Raw genomic sequence first — 15083 nt, forward strand, 5'->3', positions numbered from 1 at the left:
ATATCCTATCCAGTAAGGACCAGGCTATTTTGAATGCTCCACTCAGAACTAGTGAGATCAAGGATGCCATGTTCTCTTTCAAGCCAACAAAGGCTCCTGGGCCTAATGGCCTCCGCCCCTTTTTCCACCAAAGATTCTGGAATATTTTGAAAAACAAAATCACTCAATTCTGCAACCAAACTTTCCAGAGTTTTGAAATGAATCCCAATGTCAATAGTACATATCTTTGTCTGATCCCCAAGTGTATTAATACCATAATTCTTAAGAACTTCAGGCCAATTGGTTTGTGCAACACAATGTACAAGCTAATTACTAAAATCATTGTCAATAGAATAAATTCAATCCTTCCATCCATCATTGGGCCTAGTCAAGCCAGTTTCTTGTCCGATAGGAGAGCTAGTGATAATGCCATCATAGTCCAGGAATACATCATTCACTTCAGCAAGATGAAAGGGAAAATGCTAATATGATCCTCAAAATTGACTTAGAAAATGTGACGAGCGCAAAACATACCACAAAATAATTGCTCGCTAGTCAAAGATAGTATAGTTAAATTATCGTCTCCACAGGGATTGGTAGGGGTATTCGTGGTTTGGTTTGGATCGGCTTTTCTCTAAAAAGAAACCAAATCAAGTAAGTCAGTTTTTCAAATATTGGAACCAAACCAAACCAATTAAGCCGATTTTTTTTTTATCGATTCGGTTTATGTCAGTTTTTATCAGTTTTTGGCTTTTTTCGGTTACTTATCGTTTTTTCCATAAATATGAGACATACAATACCAAATACATATCTCAGTGACTATATTTTCAACGTAGCACTATCAAATCAATTGCTCTTTGGAAAATCTATCATTTACCAAGATATATTGATGATAATTGAATCAAATAGTAATGAATAATTTAAGGACTCAACTAATTGAAATAGATTATTTATAACATGAAATAGATTTTTGTACTTAGCAAAAGAAAAGTATCAATCAAACTAGAATGTAAAGGCAAAGAACTAGATTATTATAATAGCAAAGAACTAGACTAAAAGTGCAAACGATTAACATGTACCATAAAATTTTAGAAACTTTATATATATATATATATATATATATATATATATATATATATATATATAAAATAAATTTTAAATAGCTACTTCTATAGTCGGTTTGGTTTGGTATTTTTTGGTTATTTTTTTTATTAAAACTAAAACCAAACCAAATTTCATTGGTTTTTAAAATTCAAAACCAAAATCAAACCAAACCAAAAGAGTATCGATTTTTTTAGTTGGTTTGGTTCGGTTTTTCGGGTTTTTATAAACATCCTTAGGGAGTGAATTTAAACAGTGTTCAAATAATCTTCAATTGATTACTATCCAAGAAAATTAACACTTGAATTGATGATTATCTACTATGATTTACTACTAAAAATTGAGTATATAACAATTGGTCACAAAAGATAGCAGATGAGCATCGAAGAAATATCAATGAGAGAAATAAGGGTAATTGACTAGACAGGTATAAGATAATTGACTTGGGATCCAATTCTTGAGTTAATTCACTCTATAATAATGTTGATTCTCACGAATTCAACAGATAATCAGATTACACTTGAAGTTAATGTTCCTCTTTTGATTAAACGTTATTTTCAGTAATTAATCCAATTGAAGCACGACAAACAATTGCAACAATCAAATGATGCTTATGGTCTAAAGGGTAACTTCTCACGAATATTTTCCTATTTTCTAGTTCAATTAACAATTCAAGAGGCTCTTTCGATTACCTATTTGAATCACGAATTTAAACTAGAGCATAAGATGTAAAGAAATTTAATATCAAACTCTTCTTTCGATTAAGCAAAATAAGAAATAACTCCACAATACGAATTAAAACTCCATTAATTAATTTCAACAATTATCAAGAATTGAATCCCTAACCAAGTTATCAAAACACCGTATCTGTCAACACCCTAATGGAATTTACTCCATAGCAATGGAAAAAGTCATCTCAATGAGGTTTAAAAACATAGAAGACATCAATGATAATGATTCGATATAAACTCCCGTATTGCACCGATTGTTAGTTAAAATTTTGATGAATTTTTGAGTCTTCTTGCCTTGGTTGGTTCTCAAATCTTTCATAGGTCAAAGATCCCTCAAAAAATATGTTTTCAGTGTATTTATACCAAGTAGGAATGAACCCGGATGAAACTACCCTCTTTGAGCCGAAGTGGAAAAACCTGCAAACTTTACACTTCATGCGTCGCACAACATGTTGCATTAGTGTAGTTTATATAGATGCAAACTCTCTGAACTCCCAGTGTCTGACGGACTTTTGTGTTAGTGCATCGCACCATGCGTCGCACTAGTCCATTTTCTTGTCAGATCACAAAACTTCCAGTCTCTGAACTTGTCAACTTCTGACACACATTTGCACTAATGCGTCGCATTACTACATTTGTTCTAGCCCTTGAACTTTCTTCCCACTTCCATATGCAATGCTGGTCCACGAGCCCCAGATGCAATCCTGGTTTAATTCATTGGCTTTTACTCAGACTTCAAAACTCTAAATTATTCGATTTAGCTCCAATTTATCCTTTTAACTCGGAATCATTTCCTGCAAGGCATAAAATATGTAATAAGTGCAAATCAACATCATTTAAGCACGAACATATGTGAAATACAGTAATTAGAGTGTAAACTACGGCTAAAACGCGAGTTTCTAGCCTACAATCAAAAGGCTTTTGATAGGCTGGAATGGTCCATAATTAGAGATACCCTTGTGTCCTTTGGCTTCCCTTATAACATGACTAAGATAATTATGTCATGCATCTCTAATAGCTCTATCTTTGTTCTAGTGAATGGGGGCAGAACTAACTTTTTCCACCCTAGCAGGGGCATTAGGCAGAGAGACCCTATGTCTCCCTACATCTATATCATGTGCATGAAGAGACTGTCTAGAAGCATTGAGTCCTACGTCATTAATGGAAGTTGGTTTCCAATCAAAATCAGTCACTCTTACGGCCAGCAAATCCTTTGGCAAATATCTGAAATTTCCTATATTCCATAAAAGGCCTACCAATAGGGACTTCCAATTCATCATAGACAATATGCAAACCAAACTGGCAGGCTGGAAAACCCACTTCATGAACATGGCTGGTAGAACCACTCTTGCCAAATTATCTCTTGGTCGCATCCCAAGCCATGTTATGCAATATATTAAGCTACCTGCCCAGGTGAGCAGCCAAATTGATAAGATCCAAAGAAACTTCATATGGGGAACCACAACTGCTAAAACGAAAATGAACCTAATTGGTTGGATACCATCACCAAACCTAGAGAGGAAGGGGGACTTGGGGTTCATAGAACTGATCTAAAAAATAAAGTCATTCTTGCTGGGCTTGCTTAGAGAATATATAACAACCCAAATGCCTAGTGGGCTAGAGTTTTGCTCCACAGCCATTGTACTAGCAGACAACCTACTAGACACATGGCCTCTAGGACCTGGCTTAGCATTAGGAATGGGTAGAAGGTGTGAAGTAAGGCTAATAGGTGGATTGTCAACAAGGAGGATGGAGTCAACCTTTACAATGATAGATGGATCCACAATATGGAGCCAATCAGAACCTTGGTTAATGGACCACTAAACAGGGAGAAAGAAACCATGAATGTTTCCTCCTATATCCAAGATGGCATTTGGAACACTACCAATCTTTCTGTCACCCTCCCTGACAGTGTTACCAACAGGATCAGCTCCACTATCTCCAGTGCCAACAATGCAAACATTGATAGAATGGTATGAAACCAAACCCACAATGGGTTGTTCACAACGAAGTCTGCCTATTCGGCATCTTATAGGATATATACCATCAGGAAAATGAACAGGAAAAAAGGTTCAATTGGATATGGGCTAGGAAAGTTCCTAATAAAATCAAATACTTCCTTTAGCTTATGACACATGGCAGACTCCGCACTAGCAAACACCTTCATCACAGAGGTGTAACTTTGAGCCCTGTTTGCTTCTTATGCAACATAGAAGAGGAATCCATTGAGCATGTGTTCATCAGGTGTGAAAATGCTAAGCACTTCTGGGATAACCTTTCATAACTACGTCAGACAAACATTAATATCCAGTCCTTTTTCCAATGTCCAAACCAAGTGAGAATGCATCATTAACAGTCTGCACAGTCACAATTTCAATAGCCTACTTAGGTGGGGGCAGTTGATCCCTTTCTACCTCTGGGAAATCTGGATAACTAGAAACAACAATTGTTTCAATAGAAAAAGGGACCATGTCTCATACAAAAATGGCATAGCCAAAGACATAGAGTACATTCATGTAGCAGGAGGATGCCAGGAAAACCTGATTTGTTCATCTAGATCAAATGGCACCCCCCTCAAAGGGACCACTACAAACTCAACACTGATGGTGCAACCCTTCAAAATGGATTGGTGGGAGGCCTGGGCAGGATTATTAGGAATAGCAGGGGGACTGGGTAATAGGTTTCATGAAAAAGATAACATGTACTAACATACTACACTGTGAACTAATAGCATTGATGCAAGGGCTAAAGATGGCGATTACAAATAACCTTACTCCTCTGGAGGTTAATTTGGATTCTACCCAGGTAATTAATTGTATCAATAAAGGTAACCTAATTTATGACAATTTGATATGTGAATGTAGGTCACTCCTGATAGCACCGGGGCGTCCACCAGTATGCCATGTCTTCAGAGAAGCAAATAGAGTAGCGGACAAGTTAGCAAAGGAAGCAGGGAAGTATACTGTAGTGGGTAGAAACTTTTTGGTAGTTCCTTCAGTATTTGCCAATGAAACACTATTGGCAGACATCCTATGAACTATTTTTGAAAGGAAAACAATGGTTTGTAATAGCATTAATGTAGAATAGACTACTCTTTGTTTGTAGACGCGAATGAAGTACTATAAATTGTAACTGACACTAACTAGTTTCTGTTATTATATATTATATACTTTTTTAACCAAAAAAAAAAACTTTATACAATGTTTGATTACAAAAATAGGAAAAAATAATCTTCACATAAAATCTAGCATAAGTTATACCATGTTTGATTGGTTTTTCTCTCTTTTTCACATAAATTATAGCATTGTATACATATTTTTTTTTTCCAGCATAAGTAATATATGTATAAGTTATAAGAGAATCTATGTACTATTTTATGCAGGGTAGAAGATGGAATAACTAATATATGTTAGTAATACTTGGATGAAAATACAAGATCACAAGAATACCCTATTCGATCAAACTTGTATTTTTTGTTTAATAATATATATTTAAAATATACTAATTATTTAATAGAATAAACTAGGTAAATAATAAATAATACTCACATTATATTTTTAAATTACTAATCCCTACATAATTAATTTTCGTAAAACTAATTTTCACATAACTAAGTATGGTGTATCTTAACCCTGCATAACTAATTTGTGCATTATTAATACATGTATTATTAATCCATGCACAACTCGTGTTCGAACCAAACGACCTCTTAAGTGGTTGTATGTACTTATTATATAAGATGAGCTGGTAACGTGACTATGCTTACATGACAATTTTATACATGCATGTGATTGGCTACATGCATTTTCTGGGACTAGATTTAGTATTATCCAACGTTTTTTTTATATGTATAGGTCTACTTGAATTATTTTTCAATGAAAGTTGAATGACCATCGGTAATATTACCCCCGAGGATCTTTCAAGTTTCTACAATATACTTTAAGGTTAGAGGATCTGTCATTTTCTACGATATAGTTTAAGCACGATATCAAGTCATTAGGACAAATTTGGAACTTTTTTCTACGATGAATTGGTTGCACTCAACCATGTCATTGATAGACATCTCATGGAATTGCCATATCTTAGTGGAGCAAGAAATTAAGGACATAATAACAAGTCATGAATCATCAAATACAGAGATTGCTATTTCAAACAAGTAGCTTTTAAGCGTCGAGTGCTGAAAAATACTTTTTAAGTGATGAAGCTAACTTTGTAAATAAGATGTTAATGTGTCTGGCGGAGAGATGTTGATGAACGCTTTTTATATTAAGATGACTGAAGTATCCTTAAATCTATAAATAATATAAATGAGCTGAGTATTGTAAGATTTTTAATTCTAAGTTGACTCAATTACAAAGTAATTTATGTCTCTTTTCACTCTTAGTTATAAATTGATTCCATAAAATTATTTTTTATAAATATAAATTATTTATTTAACAAAATAAGATTATTCTGAATAGCAACAATTTGCTAACAGCAAAATCATATAGCGGAAATAATTCATTATCCCCTCAATTTCAGTTTGCATGAACCTATTTTCATTTTAGTCTGTTCTAAAAAGAATGGTCGATTTATAAATTAAGAAACATATTATTGATTCGATAAACTCTTTTTTCATAAATATAAATTATTTATTTAGCAAAATCATATTATTCTGAAAGCCATAATATGTTAACAGCAAAAACATATTGTTGCCAAGTACTATAATTTAGAACTAACTAAATTAGAAGAGAGTTAAATTTGAATTGACTATCATTTTAATTAAATAACTATAGTAGAAAAGGACTTATTATATTCTAAGTTAATGAAAATGATAATTTAAATTTTACTTAAGAATAAACATGAAAAATACTGAATTCTTGTTTGATTGATTAAGGAAAAATATATAAGAACTATGTGAATTATTAACTTAATTCAACAGAAGGCAGTACTAACATAGCTCTCAACAACATTACTAGACAATATTTGGAGCAATGAGCTATTCTTTGGACCAACACATCTAGGAGTTTTGAACTGGCTAACTGCACCTCCTAATCCTACAAAATGATCTAATATCTTATGAAATGTTCCCCTCTTCACAATCCTCAGCTCAAGTGCTCCAATTGCATTCACTTTCCGGGAGCTCATATAGCCTGCATCGATAAACGCCTTATCCAAACAGTTGCAGCAATCTTGCAACATTTCACCATTTGCTTCACCACTCAGTTCCCAAAAGATCACATAGTGTCCCGGATCAGCCGAGACATTGACATGGCTCGTGAAGTCCACCACTTCTAGTTTTCCGTCTACTAAGCGCTTTGCTGCAGCTTCTACGGCTAGTTGTAAATCTCTCTCTGTGTTCTTGTCAATGTTAATGCTCAGCAAAAGGTTCCTTCTGCATACAAACTGGAGTTCTGGAGTCCCATTGTGGAAGTCTTTTATCTTTACCACATCACCTAGTCTATAACGATATAAACCTGCATATACACATTCATAAAATAGTCAATTATACTGTTAGTGCATATAATTAAAATCCTGTAGACTAAGTGAAAACCAGAGAGGAATTGTCTCATTCAGCTGAATTACTTAATGTTATCAAATAAAACACTGAGGCTCAAGTATAAAGTCTGGAGTCTTTAAACATTTTTGCTGAGCAAAGCATTTTCAAGAAAAGGGGTGCAAGACAATTGTACCTGCAAAATTGGTAAAGACAATTTCATACTCTTCACCAAGTTTAACTTCAGTCAGACCCACAGGAGAATTTGCTTGCTCCATGCCATTGAGATTTCTCCCGAGAGGAATGAATTCGAAATAAGCAATATTTGGTAGTACTGCGTAAGTGACTAGTTCAGGGGGCAATTTCGGGTTAACGTTTACTCCAACCCATCCTTCAGAAGAACCATAATCTGCACTTAATAAAGGTAACTCCCCAGCATAATGCCTCAGTTTCTTCAAGTAAGGTTCCATTGATCCTGTCATGATACCATATATGTACCTTGTGTTTGGGAAGAGTTCAGGAATCAAGCCGTACCAATTGCTTAATCTTGAGCACTTATTATAAATTGTATCAGCTAGTTCCGGATCAGGCTTCAGCAATTTTGACATGGCTAATCCTATGGACGGGACAGTGACTCTACTCGACAGGACTCCTTCTCTTATGTCAACAACAAGTGCTTCCCATACTTGTTCAAAAGTTCGGAAAGCATGAACAATGCTATGGGCAAAGGTTGACGAAACAACTTGAACTTCATCGCGGAAAATGAGCCCACACAAAAGGTGGCAGTATAAGGATTGGTGAAAATCAGGACCAAATATTACTTCATCAGGACTACAACATGGAGTACACATTGTTTTCATTGTCTTCTTGAATTGTGCATTTCTGTACACATTGGTAGTGGCTGTTCCTGCTGCTAAACCTCCCTTTGTTTTGAACTGTTTGCTGCTGTAAATAAACTGCAAAGCCTTCCCATTTCCAATTGGAAATTCTCTGAATGAAAAAAAAACAGAACTATTACATTTAGCTAAGCTATAACAAACCAAACATTTAATTTAATTGAAGAAAGAATGACCAGTCCTTTTCTTGTTCTTGGGATTGAAAAGTCTCAATTGTGACAGAAGTTCGTTATGTGTCCCCCACATTTATCACCATTTAAACTCTTTAACTTTCCATGGCTGCTTAGAGAAATTTTATGAACCAATGCCTGCTCTTATAGGTCAGGCGTAAGAGCTGCGGAAGCAACCACTAATCCTTGTGTTAGGGTAGGCTGTCTACTTCACAACACTTGGGGTGCGGCCCTTCCCCGGACCTTGCGTGAATGCGGGATGATTTGTGCACCAGGCTTCCCTTTTTTCAACAAGCAAATTGCCAGATATGCATAAATAGAACAAAATGAAAAATAGCATTACCGATTCCTAAAGGCAAAAGAGGTCTTGAATATCTGCATAGTGGACTCCATCAATTCATCATTGAAAGGTACAAACTTTGGCTTCCCTTGAGTAGTACCAGAACTGCAAACCAACCATTCAATTTCCTTATTCAAACCTTCTAAAAACATCAAGAAAATAAGAACCCCACAAAAAGAAAGACATTTTTTACAAGTGAAAGATCCTCTTTTACATTACCTCAATGAGATGGTTTCAATTGGTTTTCCAGTAAGAATGGGAGAAAGATCACCATCAGCAACTCTTTGAATGTAAGGCTCCAAATCATTGTGAGTTACAATAGGGACACAATTCTTGAAAGTCTGAGGATCAGTTTTACCATTCAAACCCCATTGCTGCAAATATTCTGTCCCTCTATTCTGTTCCAGTATCTTTTCAAGTGTCTCTTCTTGAATTTTGCCAGCATCTTTTGTCAAATCCTCAAATTCCTCAATCACTTTTTCTTGATCAAACTTCATATCAATCTTCTCCACCAGCATCTTCATGATCTTCCTACAATAAATAGCTAATTATAAGAACAAAGATCTCAACTTTTTAACACTACTAATCAAGAAAGATTAGCTTCCCAGTAAGTAATTTATCCAATTTTGAGAGAGGCTATTTTTGTTTTGTTGGGGGGGGGGGAGGGGTGGTGGGGGTGAGGTTATATGGATATTGGATATATAGATAAGTAAAATTCTATGAATCATCTCCTAAAAAGCTGTTTATAAGAACCTATAAACTCTGATTGTTAGCTTATAAAAGTAGGTGTCAAACAAGCATATGCTGCAAATTTTTCAGTTCTTGATTGTTCTATACTGTTAGCAATCAGACATAGTACAAAAAAGTCAAAGGTGAAAACACAAATTTGATGTTTTGAAATAAAACAGTCCAAAAAGAAATCTTTTCTATAGCTTATCAGACATACATACAAATTCAGAAAAATTAATACTTCCATGGAATCTTTACTATAGCTATTTAGACATACAGACAGAGACAAGAAAACATACAATTAAATGTGTAGACAATAAAATGTATAATAAATAAATGTATTTTTGTGACTGTGTGTCAGTGTGTGTGGAATTTAAGACTAATTAAACTGAAAGCTAGCTGGACTGATGCACTACTCCATAGACCATACTTCAGTGTCTACTAAATTCAGAAAGATACCTGAAATTATTTCAAGAAATTCTTAATCAACTAATGGAGTAAATCAAAAATCAGACCAAACTCCAAAAAAGTTCACAAAGAAAAGATCCAACGTAAGAATATCCAAAAAGAGAAATATTGAAAAAGACGAAAAGGGGCTCAAGAATCTAAAAAGAGAAAGAAGATATAATTAAAAGCAGATGAGAACAACAAAGAATTTGACATAAAATTACTCAAAGACAGAAGCAGAAAGCTTATTCCACATATAAGCAGAACTCTTTCCAATAATTCAGTCAAAAAGACCAAAAAAATCATATAAATATTTGTAAAAAGAAGAATCATATGTGAATTTTGTATATGCATGTACCTCTTTTATAAATTGTTTTTGAAATGAAGTTGTTAAATGATTCTTGAGAAAGAGAAATATTTATAGCTGGAGACTGAACACAAACGCCGTCCAAGGTGGGGCCAAAAACTTTTTTGCGATACCGAAACTACCCCTAATAGATTACTATTATTGCAACCAAAACCGTTATATCTCAGGTCTAACTGGAAATTGGGTATGTCCATTTGTGGAACTTAAAGTTGAATGGCTACGGCTAACAAACATAAAAGTGAGTGAGATGATTTTTCGGAAGAAGGCAGTTATTGGCACTCTTATAGCGTGATTGGCTATGACGTAAAAATCAGCTTATTTTGAGAAGTATTTTTTTAGAAGTGGTTTTGAAAAAAATACTTTTGGAGAAAAATAGTTTGTGTTTGGCTAATCATTCTGAAAATATTTTTGAGCAATAATTTATATTTGTCTAAATTTTTCAGAAAGTGCTTTGAAATATCAAATTACGAATAAAGACATGAATAAATTTACTTAATAATTAATATTATAAGTAAATAAATAATCTTAAAAATTTATTATTACAGGCAATAATTAAATCTTTTCATTTTATTTAAGTAAAATACGAAAATAAAATTTAAAAGTACTTAATTCTTTTAATATAAATTAAATATATTAAAAATATTAAAAATCATTCAACAAATATAAAAGCATTCACCCTAAAGTCACTATATATTATAAAGTACTTTTGGCCTATTGGGAAGTTTGGCCAAACAGGCTATAGTCCCAATGATGTTTACCTTTCCAAAATTTAAGGCCTATCTATATTTTTTGTTGTTAAATTTGCAAAAAGTTTATTCGGAATATACTTACAAAAAATTACTTAACTATGATTAATTCAATAAATATATATTTATATCTTATTAATTTACTTATTCATCATGAGTTGATATTGTTTAATCTGAACATCCGGTTGCTAAGTATTTACCATATTATATATGTGATTGTGTGAAATTATATAATTTTATTTATCTGTTGATTTTTATGGTATGTTATTTATTGGGCGAGATAACAAATTAAAGAATAGTATTATATTTCATTAATGATTTTTATGGTATGTTATGAATTGGGAGGTAACAAATAAAAAATAACTGTATTTCTATTTGTTGATTTTTATGATATGTTCATTATTGGGGAGTAAGAAATTAAAGAATAATTTTTTTTTATGGTATGTTCTTTACTGGGGAGTAACAAGTTAAAGATTTATTGTATTCTTCTTTTGTTGATTTTATGGTACGTTCTTTATTGGAGAGATAACAATGAAGTGGTGAACATGTAATACAGATTACATTTTTTTTTTCTTTTTTTTTTCAAGATTACAATAATTGATCACTGAAAAAAAAAAAAGTATAGTATTTTAACTTGCATTAATAAATTCATATTCAATATCGGAAAAATTAATGGATTACCTTTCTAACTTTCTTTTCTAAGCAAATGAGAAAATAACCGCTCACTGAGAGACAGACCTAGAATTTGAGCGCAGCGGAGGCACCGCTATTGATATATTCAGTTAATAATGACAAAATCTGACGTGTTAACTCCTTAAAACTTAGTGACTTTAAGTCAGTGATCGAAAGAATTTTAAAAAATATAAAAAACCTAGTCTAATACGATCAAGATTAAAGATTTATTGTATTCTTCTTTTGTTGATTTTATGGTACGTTCTTTATTGGAGAGATAACAATGAAGTGGTGAACATGTAATACAGATTACATTTTCTTTTTCTTTTTTTTTTTCAAGATTACAATAATTGATCACTGAAAAAAAAAAGTATAGTATTTTAACTTGCATTAATAAATTCATATTCAATATCGTGAAAATTAATGGATTACCTTTCTAACTTTCTTTTCTAAGCAAATGAGAAAATAACCGCTCACTGAGAGACAGACCTAGAATTTGAGCGCAGCGGAGGCACCGCTATTGATATATTCAGTTAGTAACGACAAAATCTGACGTGTTAACTCCTTAAAACTTAGTGACTTTGAGTCAGTGACCGAAAGAATTTTAAAAAATATAAAAAACCTAGTCTAATACGATCAAGATTAAAGGTCTGTTAAGCAGTTCAAGCAGAGTCTTAATCGATGTCGTTGAATCGACGGACATATGCTACTTTCACGGAGTGATCCTTGTAGACAGAAGTTTTTTTGGAGTTTTTTTATTACTGTTTTTGGGAAAAAAAATTGAATTACTTATATTTATATATGTCAAGAAAATGGTAATGCTTATAAACTTAGTTATCAGGATAAAGATGGTTATTAGCTTCTTGCTAATGAAATATTTTATCCCATTTCAATGTCCTTTAATATCTTCTTATGTCTCTCTCTATTACATTTTAGATGTCTAGAAGGATATTTCTCAAAAAGAATTTGAGACTATTATGTGTAGAAGTTGACTACTATGTACTAGTGCAAAATAATTGTTCATAAACTTAGAAAAAATAAAGAAAAAAAGAATCAAATTGAGCACTAAATAAGAAGATATTAAAGGAAATGTACTTAATGAGAAGAAAAATGTAGCATGCTAAACCAGCGGGAGCCGGTACATCTTTTGTGTTTGAGGAGGCACACCAAAATTATTTAAGGTTTCTTATCGTATATACAAATATATATATATATATAAAAAAATTTTGTCGAGGTTAACGGGTTCCGGTGACCCCTCTACTCCCATGTAGGTCTGCCACCACCAAAAAAAAGAAAGGAATATTCAACAAGAAATATCGAATGATGTAAATAGAAATGACATTTTTACAACTTTATCTTCATGTGAACTTCCTTAATAATTAACTAACCAGATTTACCATCAAATCATTAGAACAGTTCATGCGTTTTATGATTGGTGCAATAAACTACTAATTGTATTTTAACTTCATGTGAAGTTGCGAACTTCTTCCTAAGAAAACAAAGATAGTGACAGAAACCATAGGACACTTGGGGGCTTTTAGTTACCGAGATAAAATATTAGTCGCTCCGTTTAATTTATGTGAACATATTTGACTGGGCACGCAGTTTTAAAAAAATTGAATTTTTTTAAAATTTGTAGTCCTAAACAAGTCAAAAAAAGGCCCGGCGTATTTGTGTGATTATAAAAACATGGATAAAATTAAAAGTTTAAACTAAATTATTTCTGAATTTAGTAATGAGCCATACTTTTTAGAATAGACTAAAAAGGAAACTTACCAATTAAGGAATGACACTGTGTCAAAATGGAACCTTTTTGGAAGATGTACAAGTTTGTGGACAATGGTGGCTTTGAGCCTTAGACTCCCAATATTTCAGTTCCATCTCTGGTTTCTTGGAACTCATCTCGTTTAAGTATCAAACACTGTTTCTCCAAACTTTGTTGAATTTGGCATTCAATCAGGTGTACTAGCAACCTAAACGTATTCCATTAATATATTATATATAGTTCGGTTTATTATCCCAAATGGCAGGTATGGTCGACGGCGAATACCCTCTCAAATCATCTCACTCAATAGCTACATCCTGACATTGGGTAGCTAAGTGCGAAGAGCCGACATCGAGATGCCAAACCTTCTTATTGGTGTGAGCTCTTTGGTAAAAGCTATTCCCACTAAAAATGCAACTTTCTAGTGTTTGATTCTTGGGAGTGAGAGCAAATCCTTGTAAGAGTTGAAAACAACTAGTCCATGTGGAAGTTTATCCATCACTTATTAAAAAGATCATAAGCTCTAATTAACTAAATGTTTGAACTTTTTATACCTAGTAAATAAAAAGAGGAAGGGGACATCTCCGGTCTCCACCATAGTGTGAATGTGTAAATAGGTCACTGTGTCCCTTGTACACTCTTCTTTATTTTCTTTTGTACTGCTCATTAACAGGGGCGACCCGTCCATAAAACGGGTAAAGCAATTGCTTTAGGCCCCACATTTATGGGGCCCCATTTTTTGATTATATCTATATTATATTTATAAATTAAAAAAAATATAAAATGAAACGGAAAGTTTGAACACAAATTTGAGATAATGGACCACAAGTCCACAACTTTCTCAAACAAAACTTTGTTGAGCAAAGTGAACACAAGCAGACAACGTGTGCACTGTGCACTAATAGCTATGCCATTATATTATATGTTATACTTTGTTCTTACTCACAAAACTTTGTTGAGCAAAGTGAAGACAAGTAGACGATGTGTGCATTGTGCACTAATAGCTATGCCACTATATTATATTTTATACTTTGTTTTTACTCCATTTTTCAACGGTTCATTAATCACACTCCATTCTTCATTCTTCATTCTTCAATAGCCAAAGATCAAAGCTTTATTTTGGATCTTCAGACTTCAGAGTTCAGTGTATTGATTCAAGAAATAGTGAATTATTTGGTCTGTACCACCGTTTATATTGTTGGTGCTGGTACTGTGGAGTATTGAAAAACTATTAGTTTTCGTCGATTTTGGCTAATTTTTTTTTTTTTTTTTAAATATTGTTTGTTCATGGAATATGATCACTTTTTGATAAAATTTTCTCAAAAACTGGTTAGAGCATTTTTTGGTGCAATTTTTTTCTCTAACTCATATAACTTCTACTTTTCTTCAAATAAAATGCATGTCCAAACATAACTTCAACTTTCAAAAATTATTTTTCAGTATAATTTTAAGAACTCTTTTTTCAAGTTTTAACCAAATCTATATCCAAACAAACACTAGTTAAATTATGTGTACTTACAAATTTTATCTTCTAAGTTATTATATAGAACTTGTTATAATAGTTACTTATTAATTCACGTAACTTAACATGATGGTTTAAAATAACTATACAATGATTACTCTTTTCACTTGTAAAGGCGTCAGTGGCCCCACGAAACCAGGAA

The 15083-nt window shown here is 33.0% G+C and overlaps 1 protein-coding gene across 3 annotated transcripts; it reads right to left on the reverse strand.

Annotated features, from left to right (window-relative positions):
* Window positions 1-6663: 6663 nt before the first annotated feature.
* LOC107798060 (jasmonoyl--L-amino acid synthetase JAR6-like) lies at window positions 6664-10370 on the reverse strand. Of its 3 annotated transcripts, none has more exons than XM_075246390.1 (5): window positions 10228-10370; window positions 8913-9224; window positions 8697-8798; window positions 7484-8277; window positions 6664-7267 (listed from the first exon to the last, which is right to left on the reverse strand). In XM_075246390.1, exons 2-5 carry the CDS (start codon window positions 9215-9217, stop codon window positions 6726-6728), a joined length of 1743 nt encoding a protein of 580 aa, XP_075102491.1. In that variant the 5' UTR covers window positions 9218-9224; window positions 10228-10370; the 3' UTR covers window positions 6664-6725. The 3 variants fall into 3 exon arrangements, with proteins under 3 accessions (XP_075102491.1, XP_075102493.1, XP_075102492.1); XM_075246392.1 differs by having other exon boundaries at window positions 8913-9220; window positions 10228-10249; XM_075246391.1 differs by lacking the exon at window positions 10228-10370 and adding an exon at window positions 9882-10097.
* Between the last annotated feature and the right edge of the window lie 4713 nt (window positions 10371-15083).

Source organism: Nicotiana tabacum, chromosome 23 (assembly GCF_000715075.1).
Source record: "Nicotiana tabacum cultivar K326 chromosome 23, ASM71507v2, whole genome shotgun sequence".
In the NCBI taxonomy this organism is placed as follows: Eukaryota; Viridiplantae; Streptophyta; class Magnoliopsida; order Solanales; family Solanaceae; genus Nicotiana; species Nicotiana tabacum.

Coding starts and splice junctions, on each gene's coding strand:
- LOC107798060 (XM_075246390.1), bottom strand. CDS start 9,217: ATGAAGATGCTGGTGGAGAAGATTGATATGAAGTTTGATCAAGAAAAA. Junction 8,799..8,912: donor ATTGAAACCATCTCATTGAG/GTAATGTAAAAG, acceptor GTTGGTTTGCAG/TTCTGGTACTACTCAAGGGA. Junction 8,278..8,696: donor TCTTTTGCCTTTAGGAATCG/GTAATGCTATTT, acceptor TTTTTCATTCAG/AGAATTTCCAATTGGAAATG.